The 21,336-nt window shown below is 39.0% G+C and overlaps 1 protein-coding gene across 1 annotated transcript in view; it reads left to right on the forward strand.

The window, feature by feature from the left end:
• The window catches only part of LOC134653947 (phosphatidylinositol 3,4,5-trisphosphate 3-phosphatase and dual-specificity protein phosphatase PTEN), a 59,051-nt gene that overhangs the window by 15,592 nt on the left and 22,123 nt on the right, over positions 1-21,336 (forward strand). Inside the window, exon 2 of the mRNA XM_063509317.1 lies at positions 7,803-7,975. Coding sequence (XP_063365387.1) covers positions 7,803-7,975 — 173 coding nt within the window. The remainder of the gene's footprint in view (positions 1-7,802; positions 7,976-21,336) is intronic.

Genomic DNA, 21,336 nt, shown 5'->3' on the forward strand with positions numbered 1-21,336 from the left:
GACAAATGGTTCTTTTTAGGGTTCCGTACCCAAAGGGTAAAAAAACGGGACCCTATTACGACTCCGCTGTCCGTCTGTCTGTCTGTCACCAAGCTGTAACTCATGAACCGTGATAGCTAGACAGTTAAAATTTTCTCAGATGATGTATTTCTGTTGCCGCTAACAACAAATGCTAAAAACAAAATAAAATAAATATTTAAGAGGGCTCCCATACAACAAACGTGATTTTTTTTGCCGTTTTTTGCGTAATGGTACGGAACCCTTCGTGCGCGAGTCCGACTCGCACTTGGCCGGTTTTTTTATAGTCGCTGCAAACCTTGAAACAAGAAGGCTTGGTACACACGGCGTAATTTTTTCCCGTATACCGTATACGGGATTTTATCGAATACCGCAGTGACAGCCAAATCTGCAAGGAAACGTTCAAAATCGTTCACACGGCGTCTATGCGGGAAAACCGTCTAGCCGTCTGAACGATTTTGAACGTCTCTATACAAATTGTGCTGTCACTACGGTATTCGATAAAATCCCGTATACGGTATACGGGAAAAATTAACGCCGTGTGAACCTAGCCGAAAAGTGCCAATCAAGTTCTCTTTTGACATTAAGACTGATTATTATATAAACTCTTAATTTAAAATGATTTCGGTTGTTTTAGTATGATATTAATACTTCATGCAACTAAGGGTGAAGCGTAAGAGCCGTACAAAGCCCTTCTTGATCTGAACGGCATCGGACGATTATCCCTCTTTGCATGCGACGTGTCAGCTATTCTACCCTTTGTTTAATTGGATTGGCTAGGCACGACCTACACCGTATGGCGAAAGTTACACATAATATAATTAATATAGTTCTCGTCGACTTTAAACAGCAGAGGGTTTTTATGTCTGTTCTCCTATTTTTTATGTCGGAAATTACCCCCTGATGATGTGCAATGGGGGAAGGAATTTAGGACGAAAGTACTAATAGGGCGAGAGTCAGTTATGATGATTTTACTTTGAGTCCAAAAATCAGGAAATTCTCAATTAATCACTTAATCAGTCTTTTTATGTACGGATGTCCTTCAGTTTCTCGGGCGACAGGAGAAATTTGGAAATAATGGGGTCGGCAACAGTCAAAGGTTTGCATAGCAAGCTATGGGGCAAGCCCCTTTTTCTATGAGATTTGGCTTAAAGGGCTGGCATCCAGGGCATTAAAAAAACAAAAAATTGTCACAATTCTAGGGATTGACATTGCTAAATACTTCGACCGGCCAACCCTATTGCTTTAAACTTGTTTAAACTTCACAGTTGTTCTCATTGTCATCACAACAGCATATTGCTGATGGCAATGGCATGGAGAGAAATCCTCAAATTCGGTAATTTTGTATAGGTAGTAAACGTTATACTAGGGTATACGTTGCTGTTGGGTATTTACTGGCGTGGGGTGCAGCCGGGGTGAATTTTCGGTTTTTGGAACATCTTGTTCGAACTGTAGAAAGTCGCTTCCCACTGTCTGTCTGTCCCTATGTATGCTTAGATCTTTAAAACTACGCAACGGATTTTGATGCGGTTTTTAATAGATAGAGTGATTCAAGAGGAAGGTTTATGTATAATTTGTTAACCCTTGCGAAGCCGGGACGGGTCGCTAGTTAACCTTTTCGACGCCGTCACACAAAAGCTGTCACGCTGACGCCACGTCACCGAAGTGTCAAAACTGAAATTGAACTTTATGCATATGCACGTAGGTCTATGTGGTCTGTGACCGATTAATCGGTTTTTGGCGTTGAACCTACGGTGCGGATATATCGGTCATTGGCGTCCAAAAGGTTAATATATATAATATCATCATTCCAGTGATAGAGATAGACCTTCGAATCTCGTTCACGTTAGCCCCCTGAGGCACTATAGGCACAATGTTTCCTTTCAGGCCCCTAAATAACTTTTGCACTTCGAAAGCTGAATGGTAATCATGTACCCTGCACACCTAACACGAAACGTTTCAGCTACGTGTTTCGACATACCTAATGAGACGATTTATACTCGGCGCACGGATTCCGTACGCCCTAAATTCTATAACTAGCCGTGCAACATGTTGCGATCAACAATGTATGCCTTCCTGAATTTGTGCGGCACATTCTAATTCTAAATCTTGAGTATAATGATGGTTTAGTGACCGGGTTTTCAGTATGACAATCCATGTATACAAAAATACCCTACGTTCACGCCACATAGCGTGCATATCCTAAATTTTCCATCAAAATATGATTTCTAACTGGTGATCCTAGTGGTCATGACGACAAAAATATGTCTGCCGTCTTACGCCAAGTGGGCGTACGCATGTCTAAAAATCGCCAAATTTAGATTAACCTTTCGTATCTGTTAGATGGTCATACCTCGTTCATACCTCGGTCGAGCAGAAGAAAATCTTTCTCCAGAAAAACGCAAAAACTTGACAAACAATTTGGTCAGGATCTTTGGTCAGACGAGTAATTCTGTTTGAACTCCTTGACAAATTAAATTGCCTTTTTTTAATTTGATTGAAAATCTCCCATTTCCGCAATTCCAATTTAAGATCTGGTTTCATTGATTACATTAATCATTCACATTGGATTGATTTGGCAAAATAAAGGTTTATTGGCTTTTCCTTTTTCCTAAAGAATTTTCCTGGACCCATTTGTAATAGGGCTTGCAATATCGGACGGTTTCCAATTCCGGAACTGATTTTCGATACTGGGTCTCAATTCCGGAATTCCGGAACTGGTTCCAAAATTCACCACCCAAAACAATGTAAAAAACTAAAGGAAAACAATAGAAAAGTTTGCTGCTTCGGCACTCGAACTCACGACTTCAGGATCAGGATACCCGCTCTACCATCTTAAGTGTTTGTGCCGCCAAATATTTTTTACAACTTATGTTATCTATTACAGTTTATAAATTAAGCATAAAACCTTATTAACCCAGAATGACTCGCCGAACCGTTGACTTACACACACCGTTTCCGTAATTCGTGAACAATCGTTAATTCCTATTGATGAATCAACGTATAAATTAATATTAATGGCGTTCGGACAGACTAGGTGACTGCATGTTCGATTATGTATTCGGCTCCCTACATACAGTATTTAGGTGTTTCAGCTTTGAATTCGTAAATAGTTAAATTAGAATTTAAATTAATACAAAATTGAGTCTTCACTTAAAATTTTGGCGAGAAAACTGTCGTTGGTATAGGATTCTAGGAATAGGAAGGTTGACTATAATGTTAAGAGCTCTTTTTACTCTTCGGTCTGAAAATTTCTCGTGATAGTCCTTCCACATTCCTAGACCTTATATTTCGGTCGGAAATTAGAGTCTACATACAACTTAAAGGGTGCATCAAATAAAGACCAACGTCTTCCTCAATCGCCACATAACATGGCATATTCCATACTTCAAATAATAGCATTTCACAGACATATTTCATACTTTTCATAGCAACATAACACGGGTATATTTCGTGCATAAAACGCTAGCATTTCATACATTTCATAGCGTCACACATACCTAACCGACGCATTTGCAAATTACCTGTATGATTGAATGACGTCTAACATAAAATCCTCTAGACATCATGTGTGCTTCATTGGAATGAGTAGAACCCAAATTGAATTGTTTGAATGCTTTTTGCATCTAATGAGCCATTTCTGGTAAGCTCCGAAGTCTCGGAACTGTGGATGCAGTATAGGGCTTAATCCGATACCTAATTGGCAGAAAGCCGCATTACTGGATAATGTTGTGCGCTCAATAGTGTTGGTTATTTATATCAAAACCAGCATCGTCTTTAACACATAAAACACAATTTACTGAACAGCAAGCTTATATCACAAGTATCACAACTTACGCATGAAAAACTACCAATGGCACATTATCCTGATAACGTCATTATATTTGTATAAATGAATTGTTATCCCGTAATGGTTTCAGCACAGGGAAAACACCCAGAATGGATCCACCAGAACTACCTAAAGTATTGTTTACCTCAGGGCTTAATCCGATACCTAATTGGCAGAAAGCCGCATTACTGGATAATGTGCGCTCAATAGTGTTGGTTATTTATATTAATACCAGCATCGTCTGAAACACAAAATACAATTTACTGAACAGCAAACTTATATCACAACTTACGCATGAAAAACTACCAATGACACATTTTCCTGATAACGTCATTATATTTGTATAAATGAATTGTTATCCCGTAATGGTTTCAGCACAGGGAAAACACCCAGAAAGGATCGGCCAGACCTACCTAAAGTATTGTTTACCTCATATTGTCTAACAGGCTCCCGGTATTCACTATTCATGTGCTGCGAAATAATATAGTGACGTACGTGACGTAAAACGTTGATTATGTCAACATACAAATTGAAAGGGCCTATTTTAGATTTTTGTTTTAGTAATACACTGTATATAGGTAGATGTCATATACTAAACTAAAAAGTTAGCAAGCCCGCGGGCTATCGGCTTCATAGATAGGGTCGCTGTCGACTAGGCCAGACCGGTCGTTAGGCTTAATATAAACAGTCTGTTAATAGAAACACAAAATTTAACGGAGGTTAGTTTGGTATGTTTTATGATTAAGGGGGTACGCTGTACCAAAAAGCTACGTGATCCCACGCGCTCTTGCTAACGCAACCTATGATAATACATCCTGATCCTGCATTCCCTTGCTCACTAAGTCAGTATCTAACATAAATGCAATTGAAGTTCCATAGCAACTGTTAGCTCGTAAGGTTCCACTTAAATTGGTTTCCCTGTGTTCGGCTTTGCATGAACGCTCCAGCGCAATCTGCGGTTAAGCATGAACTCTGCGGTTGTCCGTTGTTTATGCTGTTTACTATCGGCTTTCGCCGAATCCGCGTCGATAAGTATGGGGAGACCCTTAGGCTATACTCGGTCGTGACAAATCCGTGACGTTCATGTATCGGTGTCGTCACGGGTGAGGTAATTTCACTTACGTTCGTCCTCAAAGTTATATTTGTGGATATAATGACGTAGGGCAAGGCTAACAATTTTTTAAGGATCTTGTAGATGTAGTATAGGGACGCCCGGCTTGAAACAGGCGGTGATGGCTTTGTGCATTCATTCAGGCCAATTCCCTGTAGTTGGAGCTGCAGGTTACTTGTCCCGATGGCATTTCCACACTATTATCCTCAAATCTTCTCGCTCTCCTGCAAAACGGAATGACATACTTAGTTTATTTTGACATACTTTAGTTATAATTTATAAGATCATAGATAGATCTTAGATTTGTATGATCAGTTTGTAGACCAGCAGTGAAGGGTTTTTCATCATCATGACATTTGATGGGACAATTAATAATTGACGAAGTATTGAAAAAAAAAAACTCTTGTCATAAAGAATGATCAGGTAGTTACCCATACCTCCCACAGTGTTGCATTCGCGCAAATAATTCACACTTGTACGTTGTATCGCATACAAATCGTGAATTTTACACATTAATGCGTTGCACAACGCGTTACACAACTCACTAGAGTAATTATATATGCACATATTAACCTTGGTGCTATTGTCAAATATGAACGTGTGGAAGTGTCTTCGTGGATTGTAAAATTATAATACCACAGAGCAGATAATATGTATGTATAGAGGCCCTCGGTATTCTCGGTAGACCCCCTAATCACCCTAATGTATATGATGTATGTGTATGAGTATGAACTCTTCCCCATAGCTTGCTTATTACGACAAAACCGAATTTCCAGGAAAACAATTCGAGTGACAGGGACGCAGGTAGATAATTTTAGAATATCTATAGCCCATATCAAATATTCTTCCTCGTGGATTGCTAAATGGTGTCTACCGGCTAGACAAGGAAGTTTCACCGTCGATTTAAAATTCAATGCGCCAGGTTAATGTCTCGCAGATTTATCATATTTGGTTTGGAAATCAGATCGTTTTCTAGACATTAGCATATACAACCGATTCTTCTGACAGGTTGGACTGACTTGCGTAATGCTTTTGGCTTCTCGGGTAGGATAAATCATTTGTATATCTACAACATTTTGTGACCAAAATGACAAGCTTTTATGGCTGACTATACTTTCCTTACAACAGGCATAAGTACAATGCTCATAACATTTTAGTCACTTGGTCGATCCCTCATAAAAATAAGAAAGAAAAAAAAGAAAGAGCATACTCCCACTTTAAGGACCGGCAACGCACTTGCAAAACCACTTGTCATGCAGGTGTCCATGGGCAACGGTGATTGCTTACCATCAGGCGATTTGTCTGCTCGTTTGCCTCCTATATCATAAAAAAGATATTTCTCGCCTTTTTCTACTGAAAAATTTAGTTACCTACCTAAAGCTTTATAAGTATTTTTTGTAAACTTTATTGCATTGAAAAAATGTTATCCATTTAGGTTTCATGCTGTTAAGGAAACGTAAAGGATTCTTACCTTGAAAGTAATTCCGAAGTATCTGTGTCAGGTCGTCAAGCGCTTTTCCGCATAACGGACAATGTCACCGTAATTACATGTCTAGAAAAACTTAGTCACTAAGCTTATTAGCTTACTTAAAGACTAAGTTAAGCGGGTTAAACTAAGCCCATTTATAGATTACGGACTTAATAATGCAACTGAAAGTTCATATTAGCTTTCTCGGAAACGTAATTCAAATCCAATTTGATGTTGTAACTTTATTTTTTTATTTGTATGCATCGGACTATGTTACAATTACGAATATTGCAAATGTATGTGTTTATTTGGTTTGTTAAAAATGTCACTGAGCTCAGAACTTTGAGACATATTAAAATTTTTATTCAGTAACACTGTTGATCTAAATTTTAAATAAATGTCATATACTAAGAAAAAGTGACCAAGGCCTCCAGTGCCCCAGGCTGGAATCGAACCAGAAAAAAAAATCGAAAATATTTTCTGAAAATAATTTAATTTGTTCTAATACTGTTGATCTAGCAAAAACCTTTGACACATTGTTGTTTTGTAATAAGTTTTTAGGGAATTTACATTGGCATGTCAATGATCTAGTTTCCGAAATCAAGAAATATAATGAATATCTGTAATAATATTAACACAATCTATTCTAACTAACAAGCTAACCGGTCTATGTGTATTGTGTGTGTGGAACACCCATGGTATAATTTCAAAGGCGTTCCACAGGGTCGCATTCTGACACCGCCACTATTTCTCATCTATATAAACAAATTAAGCTACAATATAACAAGAATATCAAGTTTGTACAAAAAGCTTACAAAAGCTTAAATTGTCATGTCATGGAAAACTACTAAAATGTTAATAAGATTATAGTCTTCGAAATCCGAAGATCCGCTGTACTAATAGAAACTTAGCTTACCTTTGTTAGACCTTATGTCTTCGCAATAAGGTATATGAATTATCAGTTAATAATGTGTACGATGGTAATGCAACAACGTAACCTGCCGACGGAGTGTCCGGTGTAGAATTACATGGTTCCACGCATCAATGCCTCTTGGTGTATCCATCGTGGAATCATTATCATTAACCACGACTGGAAAGGGCACTGTTACTTGTTAACATGATTCGGTTCCTAGTTTCTTTGTTTTGCTTAGAAATAAAATCCTGATATAATTTTTATTTAGTCAACGTCTTCCATTTTCTTCGAGAACAAATTTAATGCTCTATGCAGCAAACTTGTTTTTGACCACCCACCACACATATATGTAAGGTTAAACTAATTGTTATTTATCAGATGTCACCAGAATCTTTGAAAATTTTATAACTGTTAAATAGCTTGTTCTTTCCATCATGTATTTTCCTTAACCCCGCAACCCCAGATATCACAGATCGGCTGATAGCCATGGGTTTCCCGGCGGAGAAGCTAGAGGGCGTCTACAGGAATCACATCGACGAGGTCTACAGGTTCCTGGAGCATATGCACAAGGACCATTATAGGATTTACAACCTCTGCTCCGAGAGGTCGTACGACTCTGCAAAATTTCATGAGAGGGTGAGTGTTTTGCAACTTTTTGTTAAGTGGGTCAAAATTCTTTTCGTTGTCTTGTTTTTTTGTCCCTAATAAATGTGATGGAGTGGGGCTTTTTGTGTGGGGTAAAATTTAGTTTAAAATTTTTCTAATGTGAATTATAAATTATAATCTAAAGCTAAAAAAACATGCAAATAACACTCGATTTTTTTTATTTTTAACCGACTTCAAAAAAAAAGGAGGTTCTCAGTTTGACCCGTATGTATGTATGTATGTATATTTGTTCGCGATTATCTCGCGTTTGGCTGAACCGATTTTGATGCGGTTTTCAGAAAAGTGTTTGTTACCTTCTGGAGAAGGTTTTAGTATACATAGATCTGAGCTGATGCTGAACCCTGGCTGTACCTAGTGGAACTCAGGTTTGGTACAACATAGGCCCACGCTATTTTGGTCATCCGACATGCCTTGATGAGTACTTGGGTGAGCAGTACCCAAGATAGAGCTGATGCTGAACCCTGGATGTACCTAGTGGAACTCAGGTTTGGTGCAACATACGCACACGCTGTTTTGGTCATCCGACATCCCTTGATGAGCACTTGGGTGAGCAGTACCTAAGATAGAGCTGATGCTGTACCCTGGCTGTACCTAGTGGAACTTAGGTTTGGTGCAACATAGGCCCAAGCTATTTTGGTCATCCGTCACATCTTGATGAGCACTTGGGTGAGCAGTACCCAAGATAGAGCTGATGCCGAACCCTGGCTGTACCTAGTGGAACTCAGGTTTGGTGCAACATAGGCCCACGCTATTTTGGTCATCCGTCACATCTTGATAAGCACTTGGGTGAGCAGTACCCAAGATAGAGCTGATGCTGAACCCTGGCTGTACCTAGTGGAACTCAGGTTTGGTGCAACATATTCCCACGCTATTTTGGTCATCCGTCACATCTTGATGAGCACTTGGGAGAGCAGTACCCAAGATAGAGCTGATGCTGAACCCTGGCTGTACCTAGTGGAACTCAAGTTTGGTGCAACATGGGCACACGATGCTTTGGTCATCCGACGCGCCTTGATGAGCACTTGGGAGAGCGGTACCTAAGATAGAGCTGATGCTGAACCCTGGCTGTACCTAGTGGAACTCAAGTTTGGTGCAACATGAGCACACGCTGCTTTGGTCATCCGACGCGCCTTGATGAGCACTTGGGAGAGCAGTACCCAAGATAGAGCTGATGCTAAACCCTGGCTGTACCTAGTGGAACTCAAGTTTGGTGCAACATGGACACACGCTGTTTGGGTCATCCGACGCGCCTTGATGAGCACTTAGGAGAGCAGTACCCAAGATAGAGCTGATGCTGAACCCTGGCTGTACCTAGTGGAACTCAAGTTTGGTGCAACATAGGCACACATTGTTTTGGTTAACCGACTTGTCGTCGTGTGCCTATGTTGCAGAATTCCACGAGGTGGATCAATCAACTTTCTTCTAACCACATTTAAAAAAAGGAGGTTCTCAGTTTGACCCATATGTATGTATGTATGTATGTATGTTTGTTCGTGATTATCTCGCGTTTGGCTGAACCGATTTTGATGCGGTTTTCAGAAAAGTGTTTGGTACATTCTGGAGAAGGTTTTAGTCTACAGTACATGGATGGTTTGAAAAACCAATTGGACCCGGTATGTGGCGATGCTATCGGTATACTTACCATCAAAGTTGCAAAAACTGATTTAGATAAAATAGTGGGAGTGGGAGTGGGAGTCGGACTCGGACTGGGAATGGGAGTGGAAGTGGGACTGGGACTGGAAATGGGAGTGGCAGTGGAAGTGGGAGCAATATACATACAAATCGTTTAGCACCGGAACGTCATATTATGTTTTGTCGCGTTTAACATCGAGTTAGGCCATCACCAACATTAGTAGGTAGTTCCCAAAACTAAATAGAGAGCCTAACAAACTAGTATTTTAGCCCAAAACCTAAAGTAAATGAAGTACCTATCACTAAAAAGTAAAAAATAAAATAAAATAAATAAAAATAGAACAAAAAAAACAAAAAGATAAAATATAACAAAACTAAATAACTTAATACTAAATTACGTTAAAACTAAATGGAGAGCCTAACAAACTAGTATTTTAGCCCAAAACCTAAAACAAATGAAGTACCTATCACTAAAAAGTAAAAAATAAAAAATAATAAATAAAAAAGAATTAAAAATTAAAAATATACAAAAAGAAAACCGAAACAAAATAACTTAATACATATAATATCTTTTTTTTAAAAAGGGAACCGCCTTCAAAAAACCAACCCACTGAAAAGCACAAAATAATTTTTATATGGCACCCCTATACGTGTCCAGTCCCTATCCCGTCGTAAATCAAATTTCTGCCAAAAAGTAATCAATACCTAATAATAAGAAAATTAATTATCATCCGGGTAATTACTTAGTTTTTGAAGGCGGTGCCAAACCAACAAAAACATTCTTTGCTGCTAATCAGAAAAAAAACGAGTATGTAGTACCTACAAGAATGAGTAAACTAACGTTGTCTAACATATCGGTTCTCTAAAATTTTGGTTTGGCACCGATTTCAAAAACTAAGTAATTACCCGGATGATAATTAATTTTCTTATTATTAGGTATTGATTACTTTTTGGCAGAAATTTGATTTACGACGGGATAGGGACTGGACACGTATAGGGGTGCCATATAAAAATTATTTTGTGCTTTTCAGTGGGTTGGTTTTTTGAAGGCGGTTCCCTTTTTAAAAAAAAGATATTTGCTAAAAAGAGAAAAATACAACTGTGACAGAGTGGTCAGAAACAAGACAACGAAAATAATTTTGACACAAATGTTAACCTTTTTTGGCATTAAAGTCAATATGGAAAAGACGGAACCTTTAGGGCTCATTTAGACGATGCGAGAACTCGCGTGGGAGTTTCATTACATTGCGGGTTTTGATCGGTCAGTTGAATTGGACGTAACCAACAGTCCGCAATGGAACTAAAATCGCATGCGAGTTCGCGCGCCGTCTAATTCAGCCCTTATTATTAATAATTTACACCACTTTGCATGACTTTTGGTTTTTCCTTTAACATTTATACCAGTTTGAATATTTTCCAATTTTTCCTAGATCATTTTCTTCACGCAAAAATTTGTTTCACCTTTTGGTCTTTTATTTTTGGAAGTCAACTTTGTCATGTCAGTAGAAAAAGGAGCGAATTTTTCTCATCATCATCTTCTTTAATACTGTAATTGTGGGTGCAGCTCTGCAGCTTTAACTGACAATCGATGATATCTGTGCAATAACGTTTACTAATTATCAGTTAGTGTGGTGTGGACGATGGTTAGTCAAGAATGTCAAGATGACATCTATCTGTAACTCTACAATCTGGTTCCAATCCGTAATTGGCTTAGAGATTAACACTAACGACATGTATGTTTTGATACCGGCTTCCAGCATTACGTGAGATCTATCTTGGGATGCTGTTATCAGTAATATTGTGACTATGAGATAAACCGCGTCAATTCGAACGTCATTCACTGAATCTTTTATCTAATCTCGGAGAGAAATTTTATTCATTTGTTTTTTTAATATTATCCTGGGACTTTTATTTAACAACACTGCATGATAATTATTTGCACGTAGTTCAGGGGTAAGTTATAAAATTCACAAAGAGCTGTCATTAGTGAAACTTTCGTCAAAGAGAAAGAGGGTTTTAAATCTTGAATCTGACAACAGTGACAACTGTATTTTCCTCCGTATAGAACCTCCTTCTGTTTGGAAGTTGGTTAATAATGTAGGCTATAATCACCAGGGGCCCGTTTCTCAAAAGTTTGTAACTTGTAATACAAGTGGAAGCCCCTTTCTAACAAAAGCTGTTAAAAAGTGATATCCGCTTGTATTACAAGTTACAAGCTTTTGAGAAACGGGCCCCAGGGCTATCAAATGATTGATTTCACATAATTTTATCAAAACGCTAGTAGTTTTTACATTTTGATACATAGTAAAGTGGTAAAATAAAATTGTAACCCCCGTGTGTTTTCTTCACCGTATTCTGGTAAAACCCAGACCAAACTGGAAATTGAATCACTATTTAAATTATTTTTCGCCTAACAACAAGGATTACATAAATACAAGCATATCATGCAAGCTGTGACAACAAATAAACATACACGTCCTTGCCTCGCTAAAAAGACGTATGCGACTTTTAACACGCACCGTGCTAAGGTAAACCAACCTCTCTTAGTCTTAGGCTATTTGTATTTAAATTTACCTCAGGTGTTTACTTCGTTAAGACTCGTTTTCCCTTAATAACATTTGTAGATAAGTTATTTCGTAGCTGCGGTTTTATAGTTTGTGGTCTGAGTCATATTTGTTACGTGTGTTGCCTCACGTGTATGATTCCCTGGTAGGTATTTGTATTGCAAAGCTTTCTGCAATTCAGTTGATATTGATACCAAGGCTCAAAACGGGTTTCAAGTATACCGGTTTCAAAATAACGGTTATTGGAACGAAACCAAAATGAAATGATTTTACGGTAAATTCATGGTAACATACCGTTCGTTTCGTACAATCAGGAGCAGAAGTTGCTAAGCGGGCGAGGTGTTCAAAATTACCTTGACACGCTCTTATTCGCTTAACAATTAAGTCGCGTCCAAATCATTTTGAATACCTAGCCTGCTTAGCAACATCTGCTGCTGACTGTAGTAGTATCACTATCTATATACCTTATAATTATAAAACAAAGTCCCCCACCGCGTCTGTCTGTTTGTGTGTTCGCGATAAACTCAAAAACTACTGAATAGATTTTCTTGCGGTTTTCACCTATCGATAGAGTGATTCTTGAGGAAGGTCTTTGTATAATTTGTTAACCCGCGCGAAGCCGGGGCGGGTTGCTATTTATTATAAATAACATTGGTAGCTATGTAGGTATAGCTTTTTATCTGAGGTCCATGCAATCAAAGCATTTTAGACGTTGAAGACTGTGAGTAAAAGACAAATTCACCGGATTTTAAGATCTTATGTTTTAGTTGTTTTACCATAACAACATGTTGGCGATGTTTGCAAATATAATAATCAATGATCGGAATAGGTAGTGCCATTTGGGGTCAATGACCTCAAACATTGTACTTAACATGGATAAGACTCGGGATTCCAAGACTTATTTTTTCACGAAAATATTCCTTGGCATGTCTTTAATTTAATAGGCTACATGACTAATTTTCATTTATGGTATCAATCGATCGGGTTTGTTTTTAGGATCAAATGTCTATATGGGACACATTGCATTAAAGCAACACAAAAGTCAGAAATTATAGTCAATGTCCGACAGTCGCACTTCACTCGCGAAACGCCCCTCACAAAAGGATAAGTGAACGTGACGTCAAGGTCATTGAGATCCCATCTTGAAGTATGAACAAAACAAGAAAATTGCGTTTTTGTCCGTGAAATATTGCGTTTATGTATATAGTTGCTATACAATATTTTTTTGGATAAAATGTAAGGAATCGAATGTTATCCTTGTTTTTATCGTTTTTGGAAGTTAAAAATTTTTTTGAAACTTTCAGGTCCTGTATTTTAGTAACCTTTCCCTATTTTATTATAATATCCACATTATTATGATAAATTGCTCATTTGCTATCTATTTTACAATATTTTGTTATAAAATTAACATGTGTCATCATCCCTATTGAAGTAGGTAATATGAAAACCCGGGGTGAAAAGGTATATCCATACTAAGCTTACGCACCGAAGTCCCGTGAAATGGCACTACCAATTCCGATCACTGATAATAATAAATTAGTAGACATAATTGGCTCATACTAGGAAACGCGAAAAAATTATTATGTATCCTGTTACACCCTCGTGGTGTGATTTTACTGCGCACTTATATTTCACGTTCGTTACGTAGCGTGAGGTCAGGCGCGGTGACATACAGTCAGCAGCAATAGTTGCTAAGCGGGCGAGGTGTTCAAAATTACCTGGACGCGCTCTTATTCTCTTAACAATAAAGTCGCGTCAAGATAATTTTGAACACCTCGCCCGCTTAGCAACTATTGCTGCTGACTGTACCTACGGGAAAACGTTCAAAAAAAGACGAAATCGCGGAGTGAACCTGATGTTGGCTAAAAAAATGACACAATTTGGCCGAAATATTTCGGCCCAGAAGCCCATTCACTCCTATCTATGTTTTTATATTAATACTTCGGTAATAAATTACACATTCGTTATCAATGGGCATAAAAAAATAATCGTCAACATAACACGAAACGTTCCAAAATAAGCGTTCCTACACGTGGAGATTATTATCTACGTAGCTTTCGTACATTAATTGCCTAAAATTATTATTTTAATTTATTTATAAAACGAGGTCCATAATGTCCATATTGCATATGTATATCTTGCAGATAAACAAACATAAATCATATAACTTGAAAAAATATGCAATCACCGCTTCGGGCAAACAAAAAGGAAGGAATGGAAAGATTCACACGATTTTCGCAAGCTTCGGTAGCTCAGTTGGTTAAGACTGTTCAGAGCGATTAGACCGGTGTTCTGAAATGTCACAAGTCTTGTCCGAAGCATATAATTTTTTAATTTTTCCTTTCTTATAAAAATTTTGTAGCATACTTTCATTCTAGAGGCTCTGTTAGCTGAACGTAGTTAGAGGTTTGAAACAGACTCGCACCTCGAACCATTAAGTTATTCGGGACTCTCGTAACAGTCGTAACCTACCCGCCTGCGAAATGTTATTAGATATTTACTAGGTAAAGAAAATTGCATACAACTGGGAAGAAATTCAATTGAGATTTCATTTCGGAAATGTGAAATAGGGGGTAAAACTTTGTATCACCGTGATTGCCAGAAAGATGAACGTTATATTGTCATATTTGTAGCCTTATCAGTCCAGAAACTTCTCACCCCAACGGCGCGAAGAAAACTAAATGCTAGACTAGATGTCGCCGCTGTCGATAGATAAGGACGAACGGTTCACGAAGATAGTCCATCCAGTTTACACGGGGACCAGTTTAAGTAGACCTTGGTTTACGTCTTGAGCCGCGTCTCCACCAAGCGCACGCGCCCGCGAGGCAGCCTCGCGAGCCAAATGCTCGGTCTATGTGGACGTGCCTCGAGGCCGTTCGGGCGCACGTTGGCTCGGCCGAGCGTGCCTCGGGGTCGAGCCGTCTGCTGTCGGTAAATGTGACATGCTCAAAGGTGCCTCAGTGTGCGCTGTTCGTTCAGTGTGGACTGGTGGTGGTTTTGGCTCGCGAGCGCAAATAGTTTTAAATAATCGGTGCTTGTAACATCCATTGCTCCAGTCACATGGGGTAAATTCCATTTATTCTCAAATTCTTCCGATATAGCTAGCGACTCTTCTTCTGTAGACGGAATGTAAAAAACTAGGTATTATTTATTGCATTTATGTTTTTGCTTTGTCCTAACCCAACACATACCTAAGTTACGAAACGCGCGTTTTTTTGTGTAGAAAATGTAGTAAAAATGTGATTTTACTACATTGTGCACTTCACTAGAAATGGGTCCTCAACCAATTCCTTATCATTAAACTAGAAAAGGATGACATTAACAAATAAAGGGACACTGTTTGCTAGTTTCAACTATTCACACGTGAGATATTAACGAACAAAAGAAAAACCGTGGCAGAATAAAACAAAAGCACAAATAAATAACCAGGAAGGAACAACAAAACAATTTGCACAAGCCAGGTCAGTTACCCGGCTAGTAACAACAGATGCACGTGCCCCCATTGTTTCTCAGACAGACCCAATCAACCAGAAACAACTGAGCGACAAAATAGTAATTTTCTCTATAATTTGTGTCGCACTTTTTAACTTTCTCAGACAACAATGAGCACAAATTTTCAAAATCTTCCAGGGACATACGTGTAAAATTATGTACGGTTTCGTCATGTTTAAAATCTTGAAATAATTTATTCCCGTGTTTATTGCGACGGCATAAAGTTTTTTTATCCACCAGCGTCTTGGTCTTTTCTTAAAACGTGAGTTTTTCCTCTTTTTAGGGTTCCGTAGCCAATTGGCAAAAAACGAAACCCTTATAGATTCGTCATGTCTGTCTGTCTGTCTGTCTGTCCGTCCGTATGTCACAGCCACTTTTCTCCGAAACTATAAGAACTATACTGTTGAAACTTGGTAAGTAGATGTATTCTGTAAACCGCATTAAGATTTTCACACAAAAATAGAAAAAAAAAACAATAAATTTTTGGGGTTCCCCATACTTCGAACTGAAACTCAAATTTTTTTTTTCATCAAACCCATACGTGTGGGGTATCTATGGATAGGTCTTCAAAAATGATATTGAGGTTTCTAATATCATTTTTTTCTAAACTGAATAGTTTGCGCGAGAGACACTTCCAAAGTGGTAAAATGTGTGCCCCCCCTGTAACTTCTAAAATAAGAGAAAAATAAAACTAAAAAAAATATATGATGTACATTTCCCTGTAAACTTCCACCGAAAATTGGTTTGAACGAGATCTAGTAAGTAGTTTTTTTTTATACGTCATAAATCGCCTAAATACGGAACCCATCATGGGCGAGTCCGACTCGCATTTGGCCGCTTTTTAAACAAGAAGCCACTAGAAAAATAGCACCAGCAGAAATAACACAACTATCCAACGTGAATTGCCTCGGACTTCTGATGGCTCGGTCTGCCTCGCGAGGCTCGCCTCAGTGTCTCCGAGCGAAACCGCGAGGCTGCCTCGCGAGGCCAGGCTCGCGAGCCACACATCCGAGGCTGCCTCGCGAGCGCGTGCGCTTGGTGGAGACCCGGCTTTGGACGTATGGATGAACTGTCTTCGTGAACCGTACTAATCAGTCACATTTTTTTTGTTAGCCTGGTTTAGCGTCCCACTGCTGGGCAAAAGCCTCTACTCCTTTCCTCCACTCAACCCTGTCGTATGTACTTTTCCGCCAATCCGGATAAAATGCGTCCAATTCGTCCCGCCATCTCCTTTTCGGTCCTGAACCCCGGCCTGCACCATCGATGGTGTTCCGTGGGTCCCACTCGGTAGAAAGGTGGGCCTAAATCAGTCACATTAACAGTAATAATCAACAAGTTGATTATTTAAACGGGCACTATTGGGAAATATGTTATATACTCTGTTCCTCAGCACCACAGTGACAGGCACTCAGGCAGGAGACTCCATCCAGCCGCAACGATATTTATATAGGCGATATTTAAATTAACACTTGCACAGTCTGGTTTATCAAAATCGCTGCCAACTTCAGTTAACTAACTCTAGTAGTAGAGGTATTAGAGGTGCAGTTATTGAAAAAGGAGCAAAGTTGAACGACCTTGCATGTGTTGTGACTAACGCTATCGGGCACGTGTGGCGATTCTAGGAAGGTGCTGCTCGGTTCGCGGTAAGCCGAGCCCTGATAACTTATCGAGTATCTGTTCACAAATAGCTTTACCCGTCCGTATTGTCCGTACCGTTGTTGGTAAGAGCAGGCGTGGCTCACTCCGCCGCGTCACTACAAGTACCTAAAAGTACATGCGGCCCACACCAATTTTGGTGTCTAGCAGTGGCGGCGCGTCCACAAAAGCCTATTCCCACCGGCTTGCCTGTTTTTGGACGTTGGAGCAGAGTTGTAAAGGAAATATGTAAGCCAAACGAGCTTGCGCCACCTAGCGGTCATATATCTGTCGTAATAGAAGCGTTTTGTTAGAGAGTGTATCTTCTGTATCTAGTAGGTACTCGTACTATTATTTATTCTGTGGTAAGAGTAAGAAATCTAGAAATCGAGTCCGAATTTGAAGAACTCAGCTCGTTTTAACGACACACGACGCTTAAAAAACTTCAGAGTCGTAAGACCCGAGTCGAGTCCTTTGTTGTCTTTTTTAACAGCAACTCAAAAGGACTCGAGCCTCCGAATAAAGACTCCGTCAACAATTTAATAGGTTATTCCTAAATAACAGTAAAGAAATTAGTCGTAATTGTATGATTTGTGTAGGTACCTAATCCACAAATTTTACAAAAAGACAATGGTATTTCGAAATTGTCTGTAAAAAAACCGGCCAAGTGCGAGTCGGACTCGCGCACGGAGGGTTCCGCACCATCAACAAAAATTGAGCAAAACAAGCAAAAAAAAAGCGGCCAAGTGCGAGTCGGACTCGCCCATGAAGGGTTCCGTATTTAGGCGATTTATGACGTATAAAAAAAAACTACTTACTAGATCTCGTTCAAACCAATTTTCGGTGGAAGTTTACATGGTAATGTACATCATATATTTTTTTTAGTTTTATCATTCTCTTATTTTAGAAGTTACAGGGGGGGGGGACACACATTTTACCACTTTGGAAGTGTCTCTCGCGCAAACTATTCAGTTTAGAAAAAAATGATATTAGAAACCTCAATATCATTTTTGAAGACCTATCCATAGATACCCCACACGTATGGGTTTGATGAAAAAAAAAATTTGAGTTTCAGTTCGAAGTATGGGGAACCCCAAAAATTTATTGTTTTTTTTCTATTTTTGTGTGAAAATCTTAATGCTGTTCACAGAATACATCTACATACCAAGTTTCAACAGTATAGTTCTTATAGTTTCGGAGAAAAGTGGCTGTGACATACGGACGGACAGACAGACGGACAGACAGACAGACATGACGAATCTATAAGGGTTCCGTTTTTTGCCATTTGGCTACGGAACCCTAAAAACCGTCACCCATCCAAGTACAGAGGGCCTACCGCGAACCACGTTCGACGTGTTACCTCCCTGTCACACTTACGTACGAATTTACAAGTGCGACAGAGAGGCAACACGTCGAACGTGGTTCGCGGTAGGCGCTCTGACCCCGCCCGACGTTGCTTAACTTCGGTCAAAAATCACGTTTGTTGTATGGGAGCCCCACTTAAATCTTTATTTTATTCTGTTTTTACTATTTGGTGTTATAGCGGCAACAAAAATACATCATCTGTGAAAATTTCACTGCTCGTGAGATACGGCCTGGGGACAGACGGACGGACAGCGGAGTCTTAGTAATAGGGTCCCGTTTTTACCCTTTGGGTACGGAACCCTAAAAATCAAGAGTTAATTGAAAAGGACTTGAGTCTCTACAAGAGACTGTGGTCTCTAACAAGTTGAAAAGAACTCGAGTTTAGGCTTAATGATAAGAGTCTGAAAAACTGAGTCGGGTCTTGAAGCAGAGGACTCAAAGGACTCGAGTCCTAACCAACAGCTCATACCATTGTCATTGTGACAGGGTACAAAATTGGTCAGGAATTCAATACTGTACCATTTTCCACATTGTTAGTTATAAGTAAACCTTATTCCCAAGACATAAGAGTGAACCATAGTCAGTTCGGTTACTGTTAGCACTTCATTCGAGTCTTATCACGCGCCACTTACCATCATCAGCATACACGTGTCTAATAAAGGATATAAAAAGATTTACTATTTACTAACACGATATAGTAGGGATGTTGGCTACGAAATTACGGAAACATCTGTCGGTTAGCGTGCTTGATTTGATTATAATGATTACATTTTAATTATAGCGCCATAATGTTTGCACGTTTCAGTATTTTAAATACCTACTTGTACACGTACAGTCGCCATCAGTATATATCAGGGCGGCCAAAGTGTTCACAATATCTGAACACACGCACTTTAACGCCTTGACAAGAGCGGCGTGTTCAGATATTTGTGAGCACCTTGGCCGCTCTGATATATATCTGATGGTGAGTATACTCTTTGTTGAGTATATTGTGCAACATAACAATTTAAAGACTAGAACCAAAGGTTCGGTTTCGGCCAAAAAAATGCCGAACCCTTGGGCCGCGCTGAAACTACATAAAAATAATATTTCGGCGGAAGGTTGAATTTTGGCCGAAACTAGGACAAAACTAAACCTTAGATTTCGGCAAAAGATACTGTTTTGTCGGAGACTATTGAAAGTAGTATTATGGGGTAAGCCATGGGTAAGCATGGTTACGTGGTACAGTCAAGTGGAAAAAATTGGGTGCACAATGCACAAATCATACTTAAAATATGTCCCATAACTCTTATGTCAGCGAATTAAGAACTATGGGACATATTTTTGAGTTAGTTATATGCAACCGTATATTTTACACTTGACTGTACAAGATAAAATATTACCTCTGTGTGTGTCTATTACTGTGAAAATATACTCTTGGTTAATCCAATGAGCTATTAAATATTTATTATAATAGTAGATATTCATGATTTACATGCAAATGTATATACCTAATAAACTGTATTTTGATTTGTGACAGTATTATACTCTTGGTAGGTAGGTATTCTACTTTTATAACTTTATTGCTACTTGTATCGTTTATTGATGTCTTTCTACAGTACCTGCCGTTGTCTACTTGTCTAGTGTGTGTACAGTCACTAGCAATAATAGGTATGTTACATAACGAGATGACAGATGAAACACTATCTACAGTTTTTAAGGGCCACTTGCACGTTCCATGGTTAGTCAACTAACTCGGAGTTAACCGTGTATATGTCGGCGGCCGATCGTAAGATCAGGCATATCGTGAAATTCCTAGGCATATCGTGAAACGTGAAAATCTTTGACCCGTTCCCTGAGTCGATTTCTGGGCAGTTTGCCCTTCAGGCATCTAAAGCAACGTAACGAACCTATCCTACCTATATATTGGTTTAATGTCACTATCGTCAAAACATTACATAGGAACATTATGATCTGCCTGATCTTACTATCGGCCGCCGACATATAGATACAGTTTAAATCTGTATAAACGGTTAACTCCGTGTTTAATTGGCTAACCCTGGAACGCGCAAGGGTCCCTTAGTAAAATCTTCATTTTGGTTATAGAAAATTTATGGTAAACTACTAAATGATTATTTTTTGCTATTTTATGAAGCCTCATTTTGTAGTTAAATTCACAATGCCTAAATAAGGCTGAATTGGTCAACATTAGTATAGTTTGCCCTACATAGACTAGTCCAAGTAACCAAGTAACAACTATATTTGCAGAACACACTAATTGAAACAAAGATGTCAGGAAATGATCACATGATAATGACACAAAATATCGTTCGCATCTGTCATTTCCATACACCCTTACTTTACCATTTGTCGATTGTTGGTCGATAATCAACTGTCATCTTAACTACACCACTTATTAACGTTTATAAAGTCATGGCTAACGGCTATGGCTAACGATGAAGTGACATAACTGCAGTTATCTGTCATTTGAGTGAGATTAGGGCTTGTCAGGCACACCCACGGAAGAAAGAAAGAGCGCGCCGCGCTCTAAGGGGAAACGGCATGTGCCTGGATTAGTATGGGAACCTATGTCGCCAATACACTGTCACAAAAATTGGCCATATTTTCTTATTTAGAAAGGGATTATGAACCCTCACCCATCAC

Source organism: Cydia amplana, chromosome 14, assembly GCF_948474715.1.
Source record: "Cydia amplana chromosome 14, ilCydAmpl1.1, whole genome shotgun sequence".
In the NCBI taxonomy this organism is placed as follows: domain Eukaryota; kingdom Metazoa; phylum Arthropoda; class Insecta; order Lepidoptera; family Tortricidae; genus Cydia; species Cydia amplana.